The 25,086-nt window shown below is 40.9% G+C and overlaps 1 protein-coding gene across 1 annotated transcript; it reads right to left on the bottom strand.

Annotated features, from left to right (window-relative positions):
* Positions 1-777: 777 nt before the first annotated feature.
* On the bottom strand, positions 778-23,054 carry TSPAN3 (tetraspanin 3). The gene is made up of 7 exons (XM_039731864.1): positions 22,897-23,054; positions 11,924-12,115; positions 10,822-10,896; positions 6,969-7,070; positions 6,499-6,651; positions 6,158-6,241; positions 778-1,728 (listed from the first exon to the last, which is right to left on the bottom strand). The coding sequence occupies exons 1-7, from the start codon at positions 22,957-22,959 to the stop codon at positions 1,636-1,638; spliced, it is 762 nt and encodes a 253-aa protein (XP_039587798.1). The 5' UTR covers positions 22,960-23,054; the 3' UTR covers positions 778-1,635.
* Positions 23,055-25,086: the final 2,032 nt, after the last annotated feature.

The raw sequence follows: 25,086 nt of genomic DNA, 5'->3' as shown, positions 1-25,086 counted from the left end.
TCTTACTAGTTCCATATTTACAATATGCAATATGAAGATAATCAAATGCAGTGAGCAGGCTTGCTGCCACATCTGGGAAATCTGATACCACAGTCAGGAGGTCTCTGGGTTGAGCCACATGCTGTACTAAGAATGAAAGGGAGTATCATCTGAAACCCACCTTTAGAAGTTAACAGTGTTCCATAGGTACACTTCCACGGCAGTGTAACAGCACTGAGAAAAATCCCTCAAAAAAACCACACTGGCCTCAAAAGCGTGTACACATTAGAATTTTCTTTTTCTGAGTGATGTTTCTTTAGTTAAGAGATTATCTTGGTGTCAGTTTAGCTGAGCATGTCTGCTTTGTACATAAGCAACTGGTAAAAATTCTGAGCATTCCTGGCTTCTGCAAAGGAGGAAGAACCCGAAGACACTGAAAGTAGGGCAGTGACTAAGTATCTGAATAATGCAAGACACATTAAAACATAACTGACATACAGCAGCTACAGTAAAGTTATTCATTACCACTGTTTGGAGGCAACAGATTCTTCCTTAATTGTATGCACATGATGTAAACTTTCCATCAAGTTCAGCCAAGTTTGTTGTTCTGTGTTTCACTGCTATTGTTTCAAATAAAAAGAAGAAATACAATACAATCAGGGTTCCAGCAAACCATAAATTCAGATCTATAGAAGTGAAGCCACCCCAAACAGCTGTCTTCACATAGTTTGTGTATCCAGCACACCCAGACTCCACTGGACCAAATACAATGGAATCTTGAACAGAAAACAAGACATGTTTACAGGGAGGATATACAGAGATTTATTTAATCAGGTTTATTATTTACAGTTGAGATCACTTTCACAGACCACTTTGCTACTCTACATGGCTACATTGTTTCCAAACCAACTGAAGGTCTACAGTCTAACAGTTCACTCAACACATAAAACGCTCTTCATAGAAAAATGAAATATTTCATTATAGAACAGTAGTGCATACATTATACTCCTGAAAAGCCAGCTTGTATTTTAAACCACTAACTCTGAAAGACTGGATCTCTGAAGGTCAAAATTGCAGTCACATAATCCTAAAATTGATTAGTTTTTTTTCCCCCTACAATTTCTTTATATATAAAGTGTACTGGACTTAAGTGTTTTTTTGTTTTTTAAAAGTGACACTGGTGAGGGGCAAGATTAAAACATTTTTTCTTCTCAAATTAAATACAGCTGGCTTCCTTTGTACAACTTTGGCCAGAAAAGTTCCATGTAGTGAAGGTTTAAGACTTCCTCTCTCTATATGCAGGAATCAGCCAGTTAATGCTTAGAGGTAATCTACCAAAGTAGGCACACATCCTTTGACTTTCATATCAACCAAATTACACTTAACTTGCAAATGGTTCTGAAATTAGAAAGTTTACTAGCATACTAAAACATTTAGATACATGAACAGCTGGCTAAAACAGTGAAAGTCACAGGTAATTGTATGGGTTTGTGTAAAGCTGTTGTTTTGCCCGTCACCAGTGCACAGTGCGGCTGCCCTCATGTCTGAAAGGTGTGCTTGGACTAAGCTTGGGGCAAGAAAGCTGTGGAAGTAAACCTGGCCCGTTCACCTTCCAGGGAAGTGGGGGAAGATTGAACTGCATGTTGGAATTCTCTTCTAGGCATAGGTTCCACCAGCAATGAGCAGCTCGTAGGCAGGATCCCGACTCCTCCTACACAGGACTATACAGGCACACAACATGCCCAGAAGCTGGAGAGAAAAAACAGAGAACAAGCCTGAGAACAAGGGAGATGCTTCAAGACACTCAGCCTCAGCACAGACTGCCAGCATGCTTCGAGACTGTAACCAACAAATGGCAACAAACCACTGATCCTGAAAGAGCCTTGTCTCCTGCTGCCAGCTCCCAGGGCCACAGACTTCAGCCTCATTTTCTTATGAGATTACCCTGGGCATCTGAAACAAGACTTTTTTCTGGTCAGCCACTTGTATTCTGCCTCAGTGATTCAGACAGAAGAAACTCCTAATGTTTTTTAATGAAAGGTACAGATTATTCAATACTGTATCTGGTATGGAAAATTCAAGTGCAATTCAAATGCATCAACTTAACTGCTATGCTGAGAATGGGCTTTTGAAAGAGATTCCACAGAACTCTCTCTCTGTGAACATGTCATATTAGAAAGCTTAAATCTAAGGCAAATAATTCACTTTTAGACATGTTAAAATTCACAGCACCACAACTGTGCTGGCATGCTTACCAGGATTTAGGGTATGATCACCCTGTGTCCACTTACAAGACTTAAACCACATGAATAATCAGGGATGCAGGGCATGGTATTTTAAAGAAGTTGCATGTTTACTGAAGGTAGAGTAAGACTGTAGCAACTAAAAACCAGCAGGTATAGTGTTGTGTTTTGTGGTTTACAATAACTGGCAATAGCCTCTAGTAAAGTATGAGATTGTATTGCTTTGGTTGTATGCATGGAAATTTATCCACAGATGCAAATACTTCAGGAGGCTTCTGTCCTATCTCTGGATTATAAAGCACCACTATGAACACAACTCCATTTCTTAAAAAAGAACCCACTCCAAAAATACACCACAAAAAATCCCTCAGACAGAAAGCACACTAAAATGAAATGGGTGAGAAGATCTTCCTCTCTGATACAGCAAAAGCCCAGTGAAAGTAGTACTGGGACAAAAGGAGAATTACTGACTTTTTAAAAATACAGGCCAATGCAAACATTAGGTGTGTTACATGTTTTAAAACTAAATGATGGTACATACAATATAGTACTCCAGTCTGCTGAAAGACTGAAAACAGAATGTTTAAAAATCCTAAATCTATATATGCAGTGGTTAGGAAGAGGCATGATGAAATTCTAGTATGAGCTTTTAATTTCCTGGAAATGAACAAGCTGTAAAGATCAATACTCTGCTTTGTCTGCAGTGCATTATCAGCTTTGGATCTACAGCAGCAAGCAGCTCAGGTTAAAAAAGCATATGGAGAGGAACACAGTATGGTACTTCAGCTGTTGTTAAAAACAGCACCTTTCTGCACTCAGGTGGTTGCAGCTCACAGACTGACTCCTAAATATATTATCACAGAATCATGAAATGGTTTGGGTTGGGACAGACCTTTAAGGGCCATCCAGTCAAGCCTCCTGCAATAAAGCAGGGACATCAACTACATCAGGGTGCTTAGGTTCATAAATTTGTGTCAGAGCAAGAGGAAACAAGTCACATGGGAGAATGACTTGTCATGGACACAGCCCTTCTCAGCGAGGAGGGAATATCTACAATTAAACCCACTTCTGTTAGACTTGTAAAATGGACATTTTATGGGAGCTGCCAGTGGCTACAGAACTCTCAAGAAGGCTCACAACCTGCAAGTACAAAAACTCCTGTGCTGTTCAAAGCCAGGACAAAATGAAAAGTGTGATGCAGAACAACACCTCCTTTAGTCCTTCGCTAGAATTCAATCTAGCCATGTACATCAAATGAATAAAAGCAGATCCAGCACATTTACAGCTATTTACACAAAGACAGCCCTGTTCAATGACTCCCTCGAGATATTTAATTGATACAGTTGTGTGAAATCTCAAACATTCAGGTACTACAGTAAAAGTCATGCAATTAACTTCTGAGATACTATTTAAACCATTTATATCCCCTTTAGGAGGTTTCTGAGCATACTCCTAGAATTCACTATAAACAAAGAAGTGACTCACGTATCTCCATGTTCTCTACAGACATTATTTATTATGTCATTAAAAAAATGCTAGCACCTCTAAACATTTCAAGGCATTTAAGTCTGTTTCTCTTTGGTTGCTATTTAATATTGTGAACTGCTATTTCAGAAATCTGAGTTGAGGAAGGATCCATGCATCCTCCTCTTCAACACCATTGAGGAAAGTTTAGACACCTCCTGCATTCAGGAGGCTTGTTTAGTTTTTTATTCATTTTGGTTTTAATCTGCCTGCTAGCAATAACTACATTCATCTTTCCCCAAACCTATTTTGTATAAAAATTCACTGCCTGTATATACAGGTGCCCTTTGTAAATGACCACCAGCCACAAAAGCTGTGTCTTTGCTCCCTATCTATTAATAGTTCTGTGCTGTCACTGTGGCTGGGACCAGGGAATTACTGCACACTGGAAGATCCCCATGGTAACTGAAACATGAACATACCAAAAATTGCTTCTATGCAGAAAAGACTAAGTTGTTAATAAATTTCAAGCCTTGCACAAATACTCTTCTCAGTCTTTTAATTTTAAAGCAATTACTGAAGGTTAAATTTGTTGACTATAGGCTATCAGAGGTAATGAACTTTGAACAGCCTCATTGCATAACAAAATAATCTGTTCAGAGGAGGCTGTGCAGCTGCACAGGGAAGGTAGCAAAATTCAGAAATGGTAAAAACCCCATAATTATTCCTCTAAGGGTGCAGGGTATGACCCAAGTTGCAGCCATGTGCTGAAGTTGACATTGTATCTCTCTCTCAGTTAGCCCACAGACCATTTTGCTGAGAACTGAGCCAAGTACATACTTGAATTCTGTATGGCAAAGACAAAGATGTCAGAGCTTTTCTCTCAAATTTCAGGAGATAAATAATAGAACATTTTGAATAGAAGGGTGCAAGCAGCCACACTGCCATTACAAGCATGTGTCAAACTCTGGGCCAGGGCCAGAAAGGATTCTGACTGTGCTGCATTTTGGGGCAGGCCTGTTCATCAACCTGCAAAGTCCAGAACTAAGAATAATGCCTCCTCTTGGGATTCTCCTCAGCCAGTGTCATCAGATACATAAGAAATTTTTTCCTGACATAAGAAATTTGTCAGAATCCTTTCTGGCCCTGGCCCAGAGTTTGACTGTGCTGCATTTTGGGACAGGCCTGTTCATCAACCTGCAAAGTCCAGAACTAAGAATAATGCCTCCTCTTGGGATTCTCCTCAGCCAGTGTCATCAGATACATAAGAAATTTTTTCCTGACATAAGAAATTTTGTCACAGTAACTATGGTTGTGGTAAGACATTAATTTTCAGTACACAAATATGTTTCATTGTTCAAGCAGACCAAGAATTGCTTTAACAACCAAAGTTTTAAGGAAGACAATTAAAACTATACCTTCCCTTCAGGAGACTGAGCACAGATCTCACCAAATTTGAAGTTCCACAGCTGAAGTAGTCTGGGTCTGAACAGTTCAACATGACTGTATAAAGTGCTATGAGTACATCCTTGTAACATTGAAATACAAAGGGAACCCTATTTTCACAAGACTTTGCAAAAGATTATTTACCTTCAAACATACAATCCAGCTCAAAAGCTGCTTTTGAAAACAGAAATGCTTAAGTTGTCAGACTTGACAGGTATTTTCTGAATTCAAATGCTATTAAGAGCACTAAAGTAACTTTGAAATTAGTTTTTAAGTCTCTTGGGATTCAGCATATGTACTACATTGCTCAGAGACCATAACATAGGCACAGTCTGAAAATAATGTCATTAATGTACTAAGTCTGCCAGTTGATGAGCATCCAAAATTTCAATTTTACAAATATGTTTGGGAGACAGTTGTAGTCTTTTTTTTCTTCCTTAAAATTTAATAAACACTAATACACACATGAGTTTATTTCCTCAGTTACCTTTTTATGACCAGAGTAAACTGTGACAAGGTTCATGGAAGGCTCTCCAGTTTAGAGCCTCTTTATTTAAGTCCAAAACCCAAGAAATCTTCAAGACACACAGCAAAGCTCAGCTGCCCAGGAGCAGAGCACACTATCAAAAACCTTGGGTTTTGAGATCTCCTGAGTGGTCCTGACACTATTTGTACACCATGAACCATAGTTAAGATAATGTACCTCTAAAACAGCATGAAAAATGAGTTGTTTACAAGTTGGAAATTAAACACTACGCAAAATCTTCAAGTGTTAAATGCCATCACAGGATGTTTATGATACTTAATACCAAGATGATTAAGTTTTCACGAAATAATTTACCATTTACATCAGAGTGGATTACTGCATGTAACACTGAATGTTCAGCTCTAACAGAATATATAAGCCATAGCAGTGGGAAGTTCTGTGTTAAAAGGTACTGTCTGTATGTGCATACCTGTAATTACCTGTACTGCAGTTTAGATCTAATTTGAAAGAAGTTAACAAATAAAGAGCATTCTCTTACCTGAATAGCAGCAAATGCTAGTGCTGCCCAGATGACATACATCATGATCTCCTGAAGCTTCTTTACAACCAGAGCCTCACACCCCTGAAACAAGTAGGCTTCTTATGTATCAATCTGGCAATCATATGTAGACACACCAGAAAACCCCAAAAGCATCACACAGGGCAGAAAGATAATGCTAATACGAAAAAAAGTAATTAAATGAAAATTACTTGCAGATGAAAAGAGGAGAGAAAGGAATTACCATATCTACTTTCTGTTAAAGCAAATACACCCAAGATTTGATTTCTCCCAAAGAAAATGAATTGTGGCTGTGTCAGTTCATGTTGTGGCTGCCTTACCTCTGAATAAAGGTCCATGGGGCGGGTCAAGCTGCCAGTGCAATTGCTGAGGGCTGCTTTGCAACAGCTGAGGGGCACACTGTTGTTTTTAGTTTGTTTGAACCAGATAGTATTCTCCCAGTCTGAATAGTTATGGATCCCACAGCAGCGCAGCTGGAAAATCAGACAGGTAAAGAATTCAATTTTAACTGCAATACCAAGAGGACAGGTATATTATGCTCCACTGCAGAAAAATACTTAAGGACTACATATTTGAGTACAAGCACAGATTGAGAGATAGCTAATTATATAAAAATGTATCTCCCTGTCAGCAATAATATTAATTTTAACAGAGTTATTTGTTGTCCATTCAGCAATTTCCTAGAGTTGTGAGAGTGGAGGAAGTACATCTACACAAACAGCAGAGCAACAGCCTCTGTGTTTTAAGGACAGAAAGGAGTGGAAAAGCGGCACGAGTCTCGCTGTCTCACCTGCCTCTGTACATAGTCAATAGCACGACTGGCTGCATCGGGATTGGTCCCGTTGTATCGGTTGTACACTTTCTGAATGCTGTGATCAACTTCATCCTCCACCTAGGAGGGGTAGGAAAGCAGCTGCATCAGCTCACCAGAAAAACAGGCACAGGTTAGGTAACATTATTTTGCTTCCAGTTACAGCATTTCAGGAAAGCAAGGTAGCTCCCCATCATCTGTAATCAGCATAATTCAGTGGTACAGCTTCCTGAAGTTCAACCCCGACTTTTGCCAAGATGTTGCCAGCTTGCAGCTACAGAAGGAAAATCCAGGAAGCTACCTTCCAGATCTTAGGCAAAGCTACTTTGCCTATCTCTCAGAAAAGGAACATGCTTTTCCTGTGACACCGTGGAAGACTTTTCATGAAGTTAAGGCTGTCCATGAGAATATGCACTCACCTCCCTACTTCAAGGTTCCAAGCCAAAACCATTATAACCATCTGGGCAAACTCATTCCCCTTGGGACTACGAAGATATTGGGATCAAAAGGTACTAAGTCATACCACCCACTCTTCTGGTTGAAGTACAGGTAAATAATTCTCTAAGATGCCTTCTGGCTGACCCTACAGTGACCAGGCTCTCTGTTCAGCCCCAGTCTCCCAGGGCTTCTCAAGGAACACCAAGGGCAGTACGTTGTGTATAGCAACATTTACTGCAATAGGTCTTAGAAGTGCTGCAACTGAGTCAAGATGCTGTCAAGTACATGTGCTAGAAATGGATGCCACTCAAGAACCATCACTTGTCCCCTCAAAGGGTATTCTAAAATGCCTGGTTTGGAGGAAATATTACTAGACCCTTTTAAGTACTACACTTTACTGTAAACTATTACTTAAATAATACACAGTTTAGTGCAGATAAATATTGGTGCAATTTTAAGATTAGCTCTGATTTGATTTTTTTCTATCACCTTCAACAGGAATTATGTGCAAGGAATGCAATTTTAGGACTGAGCAGTAAGCATGCATATTCTTCAGATTTGCAAGCTACAGTAGGAAGGTCTTGTCAACACATCATTCCTTTAAATACTTCAATGGAAGATTTTTCTGCAGCAATAGCACAAGCTGAATTCCACCACCACCCCCTCCTCAAGAATGCTGCCTATTTCAAGATAGATATGCATAAAAGTCAATGTAGCCTGGACAAGCAACTTGTTTCAGACCAGTTCAAAAGCAATTGTTTGATGATTTAATTTGATTTACAACTCCAACTCATAACAAAACAGCTGTTCAATTTGCCATATACATTTCAAAATAATTTATTTCAGTGCTTGTTTGTGCATCATTTGGCTTGCAGTTCAATCAAGATAACATTATGCCTGAAAACCATGCAAATTCCCTAAGATCCAAAGAGAAACCACTAGCTCTAGTTAACTGGCAGGTTTAGTGAAAAATGAATAGAGTGAACCCCTCCACCCAAAAGAAAAAAAGCCTGCAGGTCCTCAAACAACCAAGCCTTTTATTCGCTACTGGCACTTCCAAAAATCTGACTTTTCCAGCAAAGGAGCAATGCTGGGAGGCTCTGCAGCAGCTCAGCCCATCCCAGCAGGGCCTGGGCACATTTCACAGGGCTCTAAAAGAGTCTGAATAGGATCAACAAGAGGTTTACAGAGGCATGCTGGAAAATGAAGCCATTTTAAGATCAATAATGGTATCTTAAGAGAGCACAGTGCCACTTCCTTGAGGCATTATGCCCAATGTTACAACTGCTATGACTTTAATCTTTCCTTTTGTTTGCAAGTTTGTATGGTGAACACAAAGTACTTCTAAGATGATTCAGGTGCCTTTAGAAAAACCAAAACAAGGCTCCCACAGATATATATACACGCCATGTCAGAAACAACAGCCCAAAATTAACAAAGCATAAAGCTGACTTATTTATCCTGGCAAAAATAATCAGAAGGCTAAGCAGACTTCCCCTCCCAGCTCACTGGTAATAAATTTATTTCTGTAAGACTTGAAATGGTAGTTTAAGATGCTAGATACTGCAGGGTACTAGAAAACTGCCATCTTTACTAGCAAAACTTGTCTGTCCTTTCCAAAGATTTAAGGCTCAATTTTCAAATACTGACTTCCACAAACAGCTTAACAGGCTGCCACCAAAACCAGACAACGTTCCCTCTTCTCCCAAGCTCTGGCCCTGCATTACCTCCTGCAGTGGAAACTGCATGAGAGCAAACCAAAAAAAGAGAAGCAACAGGAACACAGAGCTGGGCAAGGCAGAGGCATGCATCTGCTTGTATCTGCTGTGGATACTGCTCATTGAAAAAGAGCAAGTCCCTTCAAGATGGGAACATGGAAGACAGTAAGGTGACTACTGCATAGTCCAGATCAGATCCACAGTAATTCCTGCACATATTAAAGTATTCCTCTGCAAGTACTGAAACAGAAGGAAACCACTGAGATCAACATGTAAGAACCCACTGCCTACTCCCCTGGAATTGTAGTGCTTTCCTCAGTGGCTTCTAAGGTCTACTTCCACTACAAACTTAAGAATCCCCAATGATCATCTCAGTTCACTGCCAAGATACCAGAAATCAAATGCAAAGCATGAGAAAAACATATTCCGAGTTCAAGCATGGCCAGTAGAGCACTTCTGTTGAAGCAGCTTATTCTAAGTGTTATGCACCACGTCTGTAACACAAACACTTCAAGGTCCTGTGCTCAGCTGCTTACTCCAAGCAGCCTTCCCCGGAGCCCAAGCACAAACACCACTTTTACTTCCAAGCTGGCTCCTCATTTGTTCCAGGATAGCAGGAGAAAGCAACGAGGAGAGAATGCTGAACCTGTGTTGTTCACACAAGGCTAAAGAGACCATGGTACTGTAGCTCAGCTCACTGGTAAGATATCTGAGTGTCCTACACTATGAACATACGAGGAGAGAATGCTGAACCTGTGTTGTTCACAGAAGGCCAAAGAGACAATGGTACTGTAGTTCAGCTTACTGGCAAAATATCTCTGAGTGTCCTACACTACGAACACGCTCCACGTCACAGCTTAAAATGCCTTCTCTGGTCTTTTTCTTCCAGAATTTAGATATAGACATATCAAATGCTGGTAAATTGTGCAAGTTAGAAATTTCTTCAAATTACATTGTGGCATCTCTAATACCATGTAACAGCTTTCTAACATGTATTATTGCCAGAAGAACATTGTGCAAGTTAGAAATTTCTTCAAATTACATTGTGGCATCTCTAATACCATGTAATAACTTTCTAACTTGTATTATGCCAGAAGAAACACATCTAATTTCATTCTTCTGGTCCTGTTTCTCAATTCCATTAAACAAACAGTGAGAAAAGTTGTAATTTGTTTGGCTATAATCCCTGTCAACAACCTGAGTAATGCTAGAAAGTATATATTAACACATTCAATCTATTTCATTTTATTATTAAGCAGCATTAGTTTACACACCCAAAACACATGACAACATTGAAGTTATTGCATATCAAAAAAAATATGCCCTATGTTCAAATACTGTGTAGCCTCAATTATTCACAAAGTCAAAGCATAAACAAATTAGAAGACCATCTGGAAAATGTAAAGGTATCAATTACTGTGACTCCCTTCTCCTGTTTAACTGTTAATGAGGTGTCCCAGGTAATTTTTGACTAAGAGATAGCTCTCTGCATTCATGTTGTAAATTTTAAAGTACTGGTATCACAAATTAATCCACGCAGATGTCTGATTTTAATCTCTTAACAAACAGTTAACAGTTTGTTAAGTGTTCTGCAGAATCAAACACAGTGAAGATTACACTTCTGTATAATGATCAGAATCCACAACAAAATATTACTGAAACTGAGAAGTTCTTACCTTTGCTCTGTAAATGTATCCAAGAACCACGACCACAACTTCAGTGATAAAAACCAAGAGCAAGATGATCACAAACTGCAAAATACAATCAAAAGTGTTTGTGCCAATAGTTTCATTCCTTTGCCTAATGAAAGGCTCCACATAGATTTTTCTATTTAAAGTTTTTTTTGCCTCAAGGTTTTGATTTAACAGATAATTTAATGCAGGCACTTAAATTGACCAAATGAGCCCAGAATTCATTCAAGAAACTTTAGTGTTCACAGCTTCACCAAGTAATAAGAAGCTGCCCAGTCAGGCAAGTGCAGCTGTCATTAGTACTGAAAATGCCATACTGCAGGTCTTTAATCAAGTGTTTCTTTCAATCTTCTTTGCTAGATAAATAGGAGTGTCCCATCAGAGAGGCTACCCAGGCAGTTAGAGTGGTAGATGGGCTAAGGGAATGTTTCTGAAGATTAAGCTCAGTAACAACTGAGCTCGAAAAGACAGCAAGCTATGCATTTGTCTTGCTATATTTAGGAGCACTTTTAAAGAAGTCTACACAGTACTTAAAAAAAGAAGCCCCAGACCCTCCTGTGGGGACAATTCAAATACCAGCCTCTCCTCTTCTCTACCTAGTTTTCCAGTCAAAATTACAGTTCAAATACTTGGAAACACAGGGCATAAAATACTGCAAACCAAGTATTCCAAGTAAGCCATGAAGAACATAATCAGGCATTATGACAACCCTTAGTTAACCCTGATGCAAGACACTTAAAGCAAGAAGACTCCTGAATCACTTTTCTTTCCAATTCAGCTTTTCAACCACAACAGATAAAAGTGAGATTTAAAAACTGTTATGACTGAATCATATGGTTTTACACTTTTTAATGAGATTGCCACAGCTTTAAAAAAGGTAAAACTGAGATGCCTTCTGCTGCTACAACTGTTTAATTTAACACCTTTATTCAGAACAGAAAATTGAAACAAGACGTTCCTAAAAAAATTAAGCAGATAACTTTTAAGGCCATAAAGAAACAACTTCAGGTACTATTTGAGGAGTTTATTAAGAGAGAAGGCAGCCAAATCTACACCAGGCCAAGCCACTGCAGAGCTCTGCACTCACCGTAGCCAGGCCACAGCGACTCTCTCGAATGGTGGCGCAGCACCCGATCAGTCCAATAATGAAAAGCAGCGTTCCCACAGCTATGATGATAACAGCTGGAATTAGTGTGTACACATCTTCAAAGAAGTGGTCATAGTCATCATATGTGATGAACACATAGGCTCCCACGTAGCACAGGATGCCTGCTGCTGCCTGCAACAGGCAAAAAACATGGTAAGTTCCTTGGAACACCAAGCCCGTCCTTCAGCAAGGTAACAATTATTTTAACAAACACCATAAAGTAGTGTCCTCAGAAATTTTGCCAGTTACTATCTATGACTTACTGTTACAGTAAAATAGATGTTCACATTGTGAATGTCAACCTCTGCTAGGGAAAGATGAACTGCTAGAACCAACAGCATTTCTGAAGAGTTCACAGCACTGGAAAAATCTGATTCCAACCAGAAAGCAGGCAGAAACAAATATAAACCAACTACTAAAATGCAGAAGCAAATACCTACAGAAATGTACCACAAACTTGCAACACTGAAGTTCTCAGAAGGATTGTTTTAAAAGGACCATTTGGTACAACAAACAGACAACTTGAAGTTACTGCAAAATAAACCTTGTAGGACAAATCTGCAACTATCCATATTTAAACAGTAAGACACAGCTCTCACATCCATCTGCCATGACCTTGCCTCCCTTACAGTTACAACGATCCCAACACATCAATACCTTCACTATCTTTAAGCTGAGCAGAGCTAGTGAGAGAACTGTTGCTTGAGGAGCCAACTAACACACATTTACTTTTAAATACAAGGGTCTTATCAGTTTGTGCTTTATAAATGCCTTCCCTAACTGCCCTCATTCTTGCTGCAGAACAAAATATCAACTTGCAATGATGGCCAATATAATCTGAATGTTTCATGACAGGCTTTTCCAATGTCCCAGTACAAGGCCCAGCTGAAACAATGCACCCAGAAGATGCAATGGCTAGGCTATGAGCTGGGGAATTTCACTGTGCTGTGAAGGGTAGTGTCCCTATTGCAAACCAACCCATACCCTGCACACAAGAGCTCTCTCAACTGGAAGGTGGCACACTGTCTGTCTGTCCAGTCTGAGGGACAACACTGCAGGCTGCCTCCAGCCAATGCTCCCACTCAGTGGCCTCACAACTCCCCCCTCCTGCCAGTGAAGAGGAGGGCAGACACAGATAGAGCAGCTTCCAGTAGCTGTGATACTGCAAGGCTGGATTGTGCTGGTGTACAACCAGAGACTTAATCCATAATTCAGTCTAGGAGAACATCATTTAGCCCAGCTGCCTGCACAAAGCAGGCTCAACAACGAATTCAGACCAGGCTGCTCAAGACTTAGTCTCAAGTCTTGGAAGTCCTCCTTGGGAAGCCTGTTCAGTGTGGCACAGAACAAGACAAGCCACAAGACAAAAGGTATCCAGGATTTCAGCCCTGTTTGCCACTACATCCTAGATATATTGCAACTCCTTTCTATAAAACAATAGCACACAACCACTACCAGCATATTACTTTATGTATGGAATATTCCCTGCAGCACTTTGCTACAGAAACACTGTCAAAGAAAAAGATATGAAGAGCCAGCTCAAAAGTATCATCATCTGCATGGATTTGAGCAATACATTTGACCTCTCCACCTCTCTTTCTGCAGCAGAAGTAATTGTGTACTCTGCAGGAATCCTAAAGGCATCCAGGAGGCTCACATTCATCCAATAAAAGGTGCTATGTACATACAAGGAGGGGGGAAACTGAAAATTCAGTAACAAAGACCAAGAGCAAGACATCTTTTCCAGACAAGAGTGAACAAACTATTGCAAAATCACCCCCTTGCACAGAAGATGCTGAAATGCTAATCCATATGTACAAAGCCTGCCATATTAGGTACAACATGGCAAAATGCAGACACACACTTTCTGTACACAAAGCAAAGACTCAAAGTAGTGTCACTGAACAATGGAATTACATTAACTGTTGCCTAGCAATGAAGCGTGTGAATGGCAGGCCAGTGATGTAATCCCCTATTTCTAAGAGTTAAAATGCTTGTTAGAAATATGGTATGTTACAAGGTGGCTGATGAAAAACCACAGCTGTGGTTGGCATCAGGCAAAGGATATATACCAAAAAGCTGAAATCAGAACCATTTGTGAACTCCTTTGTCCTGCTTTTGTTTTAATTTAATTGGCTTCCTCTTTAAGAAAAATCTGGATCATAAACTGCAGAAGCACATGCATTTGAACAATGTATTTGAAGTAAAAGGAGTTTAGCCTTAAAAAAAAAAGAAAAATCCAATCTGTCTACAGGTGTTATCTTTCCTTCCCTACTTCAAGAAACACATGCATTTTAAGGAATATTGCTTTTGCAGCCTTTAGACAGATTAAAAGCTGCCTGGTTTGAATACTTCATTAAATCCCATCCACACATGGTACAAGAATGACTAATCATCCATGACAGCACTGGGCCTTAGGTTTTACTTCTGAACCATGTTGAGGAACTGGTGTTTCTGAAACAGACACTGCCTCTGTGATAAAGTGACCATACTCTTCAGAGCCACTGCTGCTACCTCTTCAACAAATAATCCGCAGGGGGGAAGGTCCTGAGAGCAGAGGTACCTGCAGGAGCCTGCACAAGGTTTAAAAGCCATGAATCACAGCTGAACACTGATTTTGAACAGGTGCAGCACAGTCTATCACAGAACAATGAAAACAGCAACACTACCCGGTTAGTTTACACATAAACAAGTTTGAGATGACCTCCCTTTTCCTTTCACATCACAACCACGGGACTGTTTATTTCAGCCTGCTCTAAACCAGCAAGGGGGAGGTCTCTAAAGTGTTTTAGCTGGGACAAGAAAAGTGCTTTTGAAGCAATCCTTCTTGCTCACCTTTTGATGATTTTCTCTTACTACCTTCTGGCTTGCATCACGGAGTGTACATCTCAGGAGTGTCTAAGAGGAGTCAACTCTGTCAGAGGAGTCACTCTGAGTGAAACTAAGCCAGACAGGTAGAGTTCTTGTGCTGACAGCTCAGAGGTGTTCAGTCAATGGGACTGCCCTGGCCCGAGGTCCCTCCCTCTTCAGAGCTCAGCAGCTCCAAGGTGAGGTCTCAGCACACAGGACAGTGTCACCCACTGATACAAATAACATACAAACACTGTGACAGAGAGGACAGTTTTAACCACACAAAGTGTGCAGTTTATGTTGACCAGGGCTGCACCAGTTAAATGCACATTTATTACCTGTTGCAAACCAAGTACAAAGTTGAATACATGTGTTTTTTAAATAAAAAAACCCAACTCCTAACCAACTGACTCTCCCCCACCTAAAACCAAACAACCCACCCCAAACCACCCAAAATAGTACCATGTGCTCAAACCATCTATCTCAAAATAGGAATCATCTAAGGAACCCAAAGTCTCTATAGACACAAGGATAACTTAAAAAATCATCAAATAATCTAGATCTCAATGTTTACCATCCTGCAGAGTAAACAGGAAATCTGCGAAGTCCGACCTTGTTCAAGTCAAAGACAAATGAATATAAAGCTACTGTGTTTACAATCATGTATTTCCTATCATTAAATGGAAGTCAAATATATGAAGTGCACACAGTTCAAACAAGTCTTTGATAAAGAGGGCTTGAAGGAAGAATTCTCCAACTTAATCTGCTCAATGCTCTGAATAGATGGCAGCATTTCCTGAATCTGTGCCAGGTAACACGCATGCTCTAGGGACATGACTGGTTACTCAGCATTCACATATCTTTTTACAGTTGTCTGCATCTAACTTGTAGTTCTGAGCCTAAAGCAGCACACTTATTTTAGGATGAATTAACCTTTAAAAACACCGATATAAAAGTACAGTCAATGAACACAGCCCATTGCAAAAGGCTTGAGCAAGTCAACATTCTTTTAATCAGAAGCAAGTTTCACAGACATGTAGACCTCTCACAGTTCAGAAAAGCATTGATTTTATTGCTTTGGCTGGAGCCTCTATGGAGTTATTAAAAGCTCAACAATTACACAAAGAACTGGAGGGAAAACTGGAAGATCCAATGACACAATGATAAGCATCACTCAACACATTGTGGGAAAGCTCAGTTAAAAATCGAGGTTCTTTGAGCAGTCTTTGGGCTGCTGTGACAGCCTCTTAAGCTCATGGCCACTTCACAAAGTCAGCTTTCACCTCCCACAAGCCCTGAGGTGTACAAGGCTGTACACTGGCCAGCTGCACCTTGAAACAGTTTCAGGGGTTCTGTTTGCTTGTTTGTTTTCCAAGTAGGCAGCAAACACACACCAAGAACTGTTTTCATGTTTTCAGCAATGCTCACACGCTGCCACAGTTTGAAAGCCAAAATTGTGGCTACCTAAGATGAGTAGGATATTTAAACTTTTTCCACTGATCATTTATTTATCAACCATGGACACTGCAGCTTCATTTACAAAGCAAAGTCTTCCTTACACTACCCTAATAGTGTTACTGCCAAAGAGATCTGATCAACACTACTTACATGTTCACACTTTTACTCTTCACCTTGCTATGGAATTTTCTTCACTTTGCAGAAGTTCTGGATTTCTTTTGTGGTACTGATCCAATCAACTCAGCCAAAGAATGGTATTTGTCCCTTCAGAGTCTGTTTTATTCACTGTTTTAAGAAAAACACACTCTCTGAACAAGAAAATGAAGGTAGCAGCAAAGTACTGTATCTTAGGAGAAAACACACCTGATATTCAAGGTGTGAATGCTGCTATTAAACAAGAGGAGTATTTAACATTTTTGGTAAAGACACCTTCTTATAAATTCCTACTGCTACCAACCTTGCCACTGCCGACTGGTAAACATTGACAGCAACACAGACACCACACTAAACCGATTATTCATTCCACTGTGGAAATATCTTTCAAGCATGGGATTGTTAACTGCACTTCTACACTAACAGACCCTCAGCTTTTCTGCCTGGATCCTGTCCTAAGACAATTTTCCCAACATGTCTACTGCTTTCCTCATGTTAAATGTGAGTGTATCTTTGTTCTCACTGCCTTTCTAGCACGTTTTTTAAAAAGCAAAGCACACGCTTACTCCAGGACAGATTTTTGAGAGTCTACAGTTATATCAATTTCATCCTTTTTAATGGTTATTTTTGTCTACACATACCAACTCCTGAACACTTCCTACCCACAAGCAGGAACGTGGGTATTGTGGTCTGCCTCCAGATTTTTGGGCTTCTTAGAACAGTACCTGAATAAGTGGGGTTTTTTCCCACATTTCTCCATTATTTGACTTCTAGGGTATTTTTGACATTTTTGGTTCTTTCCAACACTAGAGTACTCATAGCCTGATTACTGTCATAAAAAGAAGAGGATGACAAAAATTTTTAAGTCTTCCTTTTAGCTTTCTGTTCTTCAAAATTTATTTCCTTACCCTCAAAGGCCCAACAGGATCTCTCTGGGGTTTATTTCTCTTACAGTCTTCTCAGCACTTCACTGCTGTGTGACTCTCTCCACTCCCCTCCCAAACACACCCACACCCATACTTTAGATTTTCCCTGGTTCCTGAAATTGATGCATACCCAGCTTAGAACCCAATGGTTTCCTGACACTCTTATCTTTGTCCTCAACAGTAATAATTTAACACTGAGCTATAACTGTCTTAGAAAATCTTTTGGGAGAAGAAAGACAGCAATTCCATTCAGCTCTGTAACACAGTCAGAACTATCTTAAAGGCTTATAAAACAAGCAAGCCCTGTGAAAGGCAAGCAAGCCAGACTGCTCTGTCTGTAGAGCCACATGCAGTTCTGTAGCACCGTGCCTGAACACCTCGCATTCAAAGGCTTTTCAGGCTCAAGCAAAAGGCTGAGCTAGGCTGCTTTTGCATTCAGCATTACATATTTAAAGTGCCACTAACTGCAAGATGCAGAGCATCTGAGTCTTCTACCTTTTAGAAGCCAAGGCAACAATACAGCCGTTCTTTTACACCGATTTAGTCACCAGGGCTGTAACTTGAGCTGGTGCTCTGCTGTTCCCAGGTTCCTTGCCCAGCAGGAGAACAATGATGATCACTCTGTGCTTCCAAGTTCATCAGGTAAAGCGATATTACAATTTCCTTGTACTATTCAAAGGTATCACATTTAGCTCTGCAACTTGGTTTTGTTAGGTATTAGACATTTTAAGCTCAAGTTCAGATACCAAAAATCCTGAAAAATCCCAGGCAAAGACCTGAAACTCATCCTGTAAAGAAACATGAATGACACTACCATGTTGCTTAAAAGCAAATCAAACTATTTACTACTAAAATTCAGGACCTGGCCCATGTTTGCTATCTGAAAATTCATATTCAAATATTGCAAGAAAAATCACTCAGAGGGCACAACACTTCAGAGTTTTAAGTCTTGATTTTTTTAAAATTAAAATAACTGTTTTTTTAATGCACAGGATTCCAAACCATTATATAATCCTGAAGGATACACTCTCTTCACACTACCATACTGGCAGAAGCAGAAAATATTACATTTCTACATCCAGAAACAATTGTCTTTAAGACAAAAGGGCTTTGGGCAAGTAATCCCTGCAAAGTTACCTCTGGGATTATCCATCAATTAGAGTCTGATCACCAAAGAACTCTCGAGAAATTTGTTTTAAAGTCCAGAGCAATAACTATTTTCAAGTTCACAATAAACAGGAAAAAATACCGGGCTTATTGCTATGTGCAAGAGAACGTGAGTGCTAATCTTGCTTTCTACTACTAAATTTGAATGAATCTTCCCATTGCTTCATTTTCTTTTTTTTTCCTAGCAGAAATCCCTAAACATATTACACACCCATTGACTGCTGCAGCTCCTCTGAAAAAATCCTCCATTTCCCCATACTCTGGCCACTGCACTGTGGTGAGCACAGATCTGTAGAAAGTATTTGTGCTCTACAATTTCTCTAAACAATCATACCAAGCATGTTTTATAACAGCCTAGTCAAATGAACTGTCAAAGTAATGGTTTCAAGCCAGCTAAATACTACAAGAACAACTTAAACAGTTTGCAACTACTCAGTGAAGGTACTGTAGAAGCAGAGCTCATTCCTTTTCTCAAGGAGAAGGACACAGAGGTGAAAGATAAAAACCTCAACAAGCACAGGATATCTGGCACTATTTTAGCAGAGCAGGCTGTCAAAGCACATAGATTCCTTGGGAATATAAAATAGATTCCCTTTTCTGAAGCAAGACCCCATGGAACTCTGAATATTTTAGCATTCTCTCCTATGAACTAAACTAAGACTGAAAAATTTCCTTAGTATTTTTGTCTTCATCTCCTCTTCACACTGGTTTCAACTGAATTATGCAAGTCACACCATGAAGCCTTAAATTAAGGGCACACAAATAAACACATTTGACAGCAGTCTTTAAGCATTTGTTTCAGGTAAATCTATTTCTTTCTCTTTCAAAATTATGCAGACCTTAACTTAGGAGGTGTCCTGAAGGACATGCTATTCTCAAATACCTTACTATAATTTTTTTCCTTGCAATTAGTAATTATCAACATGTCATCAAGGTAACAAAAAAATCTTGCTAATTATGAAGATATATGTACTAGAAGTTACTTGACTTCTAAGCTGTATTGTCTTTCATGTCACAATTACTTCCCCTGCAATACCCTTCCTTAAAGGACTCAGCATCCCCTAAACGAAGTCACCAACTGAACAAATAAATCTTGGGCAAACTTCAGGTAAAGGTCAGCTGAAGGATTTGCTTTCCTTTGCCATTTATCATATCTACCCAAAAATTAACTCATAGCAATCAGACACTAAGAAACTATTAATCAGATCAGTACTCCCTGGTCTAATGAGGGCAAGTTTTAACTGATACTTTAGCAAGAAATGCATTGATATGAAGTATTTTTGACTTCCAACATTCTTTGACCAAAGTTTGAGTTTTACCCAAAATTCAAGCACATGTTCCACACAAAATTTACACTCTGCTACTCTTTATGACTACCAGTCATGATGCTGTTTCCTTACAGAGCTGTATTTCAAAGGCAATATGGGCACTTGGAGAAGATGCACTCAATGCTCAACACCCCTGAAATACAACTCAGCTGGACTGTGAAAATACCACACCAAGAAAGTGGAAAGGTGAGTAAAGTCCATTCAGCTTTCTACATGATAAACTAGTACCTGCCCTGCTTTTAGACAGCTTCCACAGCCTAATTTAAGAAATAAAAATCCTGAAGTATTACCAACATGTAGGAAAATATAGTTAATGTAGGAATTTTACACAGCAAAAATATGCTTTCACAAGACAATAAATTACTTTTTATAGTGTCAACGAAAATTTAACAAGTAGCACAAGACTCTTCAAAGTGAGATGAACATGTAGAATTGCAAGCAGTAGCTGTAGGTGGCAAGTGGTTGTCACCTGTCAGCAAGGTCTGATCTGCTACTTTCAGACTTGAAAGAAACTTGTAAAAGTTAGAACCAAGACTTCAAAGTACAACAAGTAAAACAATCTCTGCTATTTCTTCACAGCACTGATAATTTTCTGAACATCTCAGTTATTAGACAGATATAAAATCTCTGAGCATTCCAATCGTCCCACAAGTAACAGACCCATAGGGTGAGGGGAAAGAATCCACTGTGTAGTCAAAACTTGCTATTCCTACAGGTGACCATGAAGATAGTGACAACACACAAGACTGGTACATGAAACTTAAAGAGAGAAACTTACAAAAGCAATTAAAGGTTTCATAGTTACTTGACCAATTCTAGGCATTTGTCTACTGTCAAGTCTCAGGAAATCCCAATGATCTAATTATCAATATTGGAACTATATCACAACAAGGAAAACTTTCCTTTAACAGCACAGAAGCACTTACATTGCCAACCAGAAGAGCACCAAATGTTAACACACACAGCTCAGTCAACAATGAGCTACTGACTCTAGCTTGTGAAAGAAAGGAACACCACTGATTGCTGTAACTCACTTTCAGAAAGCCTGCCTCATTCTACACGCAGCTGATGAGCTGCAAGGTTGTTCCAACACAAGCAACCCAGGCACTTATCTGCCAAAAAGCTACCAGCACATGCTGGCTTCTTAGGCTGGAGGTGGTCTGCAGAATACAAGATTGATGACATTTTAATTTGATGTGAAGTACACCTTATCTAAACACTGTTGTGTTGCTGTTGTTCAAATACAGCCTGCTCATTTTAAATTGAGCCAAGTTTGTCTCAAAAGTAATCAAAAATTGTAAAGCACGAAGTTCAGCATTACACAAAATACCTTTGACCCCACCACTGTATGAAATAAGTAATTCCAAACTCCAACACGCAGCTAAATTACTAAATGCAGCAGACAACGAACAATACACATCACTAAGCTTCTGGAGCAATTGTAAAGCACGAAGTTCAGCATTACACAAAATACCTTTGACCCCACCACTGTATGAAAATAAATAATTCCAAACTCCAACATGCAGCTAAATTACTAAATGCAGCAGACAAGGAACAATACATATCACTAAGCTTCTGGAGTAGAGGAGAAACTGCACACAGAACTTGTGCTCATCTACTCCAAACAGAGCCTCGTTTATAACAGCAACTACAGGAAAATCTATTTCAAGGTGCCATCAAGAAGGCCACGCACAAAAACTGTGTCCAGTCAAAAACTTTTAAGTATGATGTAGGAGTCGTTAAAGAGCTTTCAAAACGTCACTTGTAACTATGCATGGAACAAAAAGCCACACCCAACAAAGCAGATTCCAATCTTACGGCTGCACTAAGAGACTGATGTCACTACTTTTTACTTTAAAGATAAGAATGGAGCCTGCGCACCTCAACCAGAATTACAAACTTCTAATCTGCACCACTTAAGGCCGAATGTGCTTCACCTTCACTGCTCCTCTCCCAGAAGAGCTGTACAGGCAAATGCCGGTAAGAATGCACAGATATGCATTTTCCCTGAACATGACTCATTTCCAGGCGCCCTGAAGGAGCATTCCTTCGTAAAAATTCAGACAAGAACAGTCATCCTGTAAGGCTAGTAAGATTTCATATCACTTTCAATAATAAATGAAGCAGCTATATAAATAGCTACACTTTTATGGTCCAACAGCTTGTTACCCCCTATTACGTTTTCGAAGATGGAATCTCCGAACAGTTGGGACAACAGATATTCTGTTCCTGGAGCTGGGATTAGAGCAGGAAAAATGCAGTACCTAAATGCACAAAGGGAATGCTTAAAAATTTCACAAACTATTCTTCAATATGATTTGAGAGTTACGCTATTCTGCCAAGCCAGTTATTACAGTGAATACAATGCCAAGCTAGAGCCTGTATGTCCATCCTGAAAAAGGTCATTTACAGCAGCCTACTGTTCCTCTTTTGTAAGCTTTTGTCTTACTGTCACTGTAGCCGTGGGAAGCTCCAGCGATGCACACACACTACAATGCTACCGTGGCTAGTGGCATACAGACGCACAAATACATGATAATCTGGACATAAACACGTCCCGATTCCGTGCCAGCAGCCGCGGGGGCAGAAGGGCGCCCGGAGCCCGCTGGGCGCTCGGGATGTCCCGCCGCGGACAGCCGAACCCAGAGCGCCACAAAAACCAAACTGGCTACGCAAATTGAACTGCCACAGACCTGAGAAGCTCAATAATGCAGGAGAGAAAAGCAGCATGCGCTTACACAACAGCCTCTACCAAGATCTCGTTAAACCTTCCAGGCCAGATTCAGCTCCCCCCACCCTGGAACTCGGGAGGAGGACTGCCAGGGAAGGGACAGCGCCAGCACCGACCGCCCACAGCCCGCGAAGGGGCTCGGAACGCCTGTTAAACATAAAGAGTTTAAACACGAACTGAACCCCGGCGGGACGGTGGGTGGGGGGCAGGCTGCTGAGCGAGGCCCGCAGCACTCTAGGGGCCAGGCTCCGGCCGGGAACCCCGGAGCCGCCGTGTCTCGCGAGGCGCGGCCGGACTCACCCAGAAGATGAGGTTGAGGAAGACGAGGACGGTCTTGGAGGAGGTGATGCCGCACTGCCCCATGGCGCCGCAGAGCCCGGCCCGCGTCCCTCAGCGCCGCCGCACGTGACCGCCCGGCCGCGCGGGCAGCCTAAGATGGCGGCCGCTCGCCTCACGTGGCGCGAGGGGGCGGAGGCACCTAAGATGGCGAAGCGCTCCCCCTGAAAGCGGTCCCGCCCTCAGGAGGGGCTGCGCCTCGGCGGCCCCGATGGCGCGTTGTTGTGAGGGGGAGGTCAGCCCTGACCTCCAGCCTTGGAATGCGAGCAGCAGAGTGTAACAAACACCCTCTGCTTGTCGTTCAGCGGCTGAAGCGATAATTTTCCGGCTACCTCACAGTCCTAAAACAGGTGCCAAAGAACTCTGAACATTCACATCCTCCCTCAAAAAGCTGCACCGTAAAGCTGGTGACATCCTCTGGAGACCTTCGGCTCCCGGGGAAATAAGGCCCGATTGCCGCCTGAGGGGAGGTTGGAGGGCGGCCCGTGCCCTGAGGGAGCTGGGCGGGCAGGGAGGGCGGTGTTCCGTGAGGAGAACACCCTGCCCTGCACAGTTCGTCTGGGTGGAGGAGGAATGCTCCCCGTGAAGTAAAAGAGTGGGCCTCAGAACCCCACAAACTGTCAGGAAAATGCCGGTAATTGTTGGGGGCTTTGGACACATCCAAACAGGGCAGCATTTTCCAGCGAAGAGCAAAGGAAAAGTGAGTTGAGAAATGAAAGATGTGCATGGTTCTAGAAGTGGTAACACCAATCCAGGACTTGCTGCCCAATTTATACATATACTTTATTTTAGCATGGCTAGAATCCAGCCCTTCATTTTAAGGGCCTTTTTCTTTTGTCTTGCTAATCAAACCAAACGCTTCCTCCCCTCTTCCTTCATGCACCAGGACATCTTCCTTCTTCATCTTCCTTTTATTCTTTTTCTCCTCTCTAGTCCTCTGCTTTTCTTAGAAATGCCTGTCATTCCTGGGCTGCTCCCCCTTGCTTGGTGAGCTTGATCTTGGTCCTTTCCTGCAGATTTGCTTCTCAGGTAGAAACAAAACTACCCATGTCATTGAAGGCCTTAACCTTTTATCAATTGGTCTGGTAAAGGCAGACAAGTAGCAATCAGTTATATTGCACTGTTCTGTTTCCATGGTAGCAAAGTTAGTTCTTTTTCCTCCTACAGTTTGGGAAGTTATATCCAGACCCAGTTCTGGATACCATGGAGATACCAAATCTTTTTTCAGCTTTCATTTCAAGTCCTTATATGTTCATGGATGAAACTTCCCAATCTTGCAAGTGTTATCAGACCGTTTTCTGACACTAAAAATTAATTTATATACCCAGAAGATATGCTTAAAGTTGTTGCACAATTAATGGGGTTTTGCTCTGAATTTATGGCTTTTAGGGTGGGATTGTCTTGTAATTTCTGCTTTTTATCTGCTGTTTATATGTGCTTTATATTACAATCTTGTGACATACGGTATTTTTAAAAGCCTATATAGATGGTACTATCAAAAAAGCCATTAAAAGTTGATAGAAAGAAAGCCTTTTAAAGAGGAATTTGATAGGGAAGGGATCAATGACATTTAAAAACTCACAGATTGTAGCACAATGCTGTTACACAATTTCAACGTTGAAATTAACAGTCTTATCTAATTTTCTGTATTAATTCCCTCTGCTTTCACAGGTAGAGAAAGATAGGTTATAGATATCTGTACATAAATTTCACATACATTTTTATAGATTCACAGGAACTGGTGTTCAATAGAGACTCTCAGGGTTCTTTTTTTTGCATTTGACATTGAGAGCTGGCAAGGAAGGGCCAGGACTTCGTGCCTGGAGGGAGCCAAGGGGCTGTGGTGGGGCTGTGGGTTTCTGCACCCGGGGAACACCAGGGAGAGAGGAGTGGGGAGACTGCAGTGCCTCGAGCTGGCACAGGGTGTGTGTGGGCTGGACTCACACTCCCTGAAAGATAAATGCCAAGTGTTCCTCTAAGCATGGCTCCTGAAAAACACACAAAAACAAGGGTGCCTGGCGCTCTGCTTTGCAGTGCTGCCTTGCTGCTCTCATGCATAGAGTGCTGGCTGCTGGTGGCTGCCAGGTGGGGTCTTTGCAGGCTCCTGAGCAGGGAAATGCGCTTGGTTCTTTGGAGAACACATGAAAAACTTTT

This window comes from Passer montanus, unplaced genomic scaffold (assembly GCF_014805655.1).
Source record: "Passer montanus isolate IOZ18808 unplaced genomic scaffold, ASM1480565v1 scaffold111, whole genome shotgun sequence".
NCBI lineage: Eukaryota > Metazoa > Chordata > Aves > Passeriformes > Passeridae > Passer > Passer montanus.
Note: the sequence above shows the minus strand (reverse complement) of the source record. Positions and strands in the feature narration are given on the sequence as shown.

What these genes read in the sequence shown, in the direction of transcription:
- TSPAN3 (XM_039731864.1), bottom strand. Translation starts at nt 22,959, where the DNA reads ATGGGGCAGTGCGGCATCACCTCCTCCAAGACCGTCCTCGTCTTCCTC. An exon ending in TCCTCAACCTCATCTTCTGG is followed by an intron (nt 12,116 to 22,896) that starts GTGAGTCCGGCC and finishes TGCCTGTTGCAG; the next exon opens with GCAGCAGCAGGCATCCTGTG. An exon ending in TTGACTATGTACAGAGGCAG is followed by an intron (nt 6,652 to 6,968) that starts GTGAGACAGCGA and finishes CTGATTTTCCAG; the next exon opens with CTGCGCTGCTGTGGGATCCA.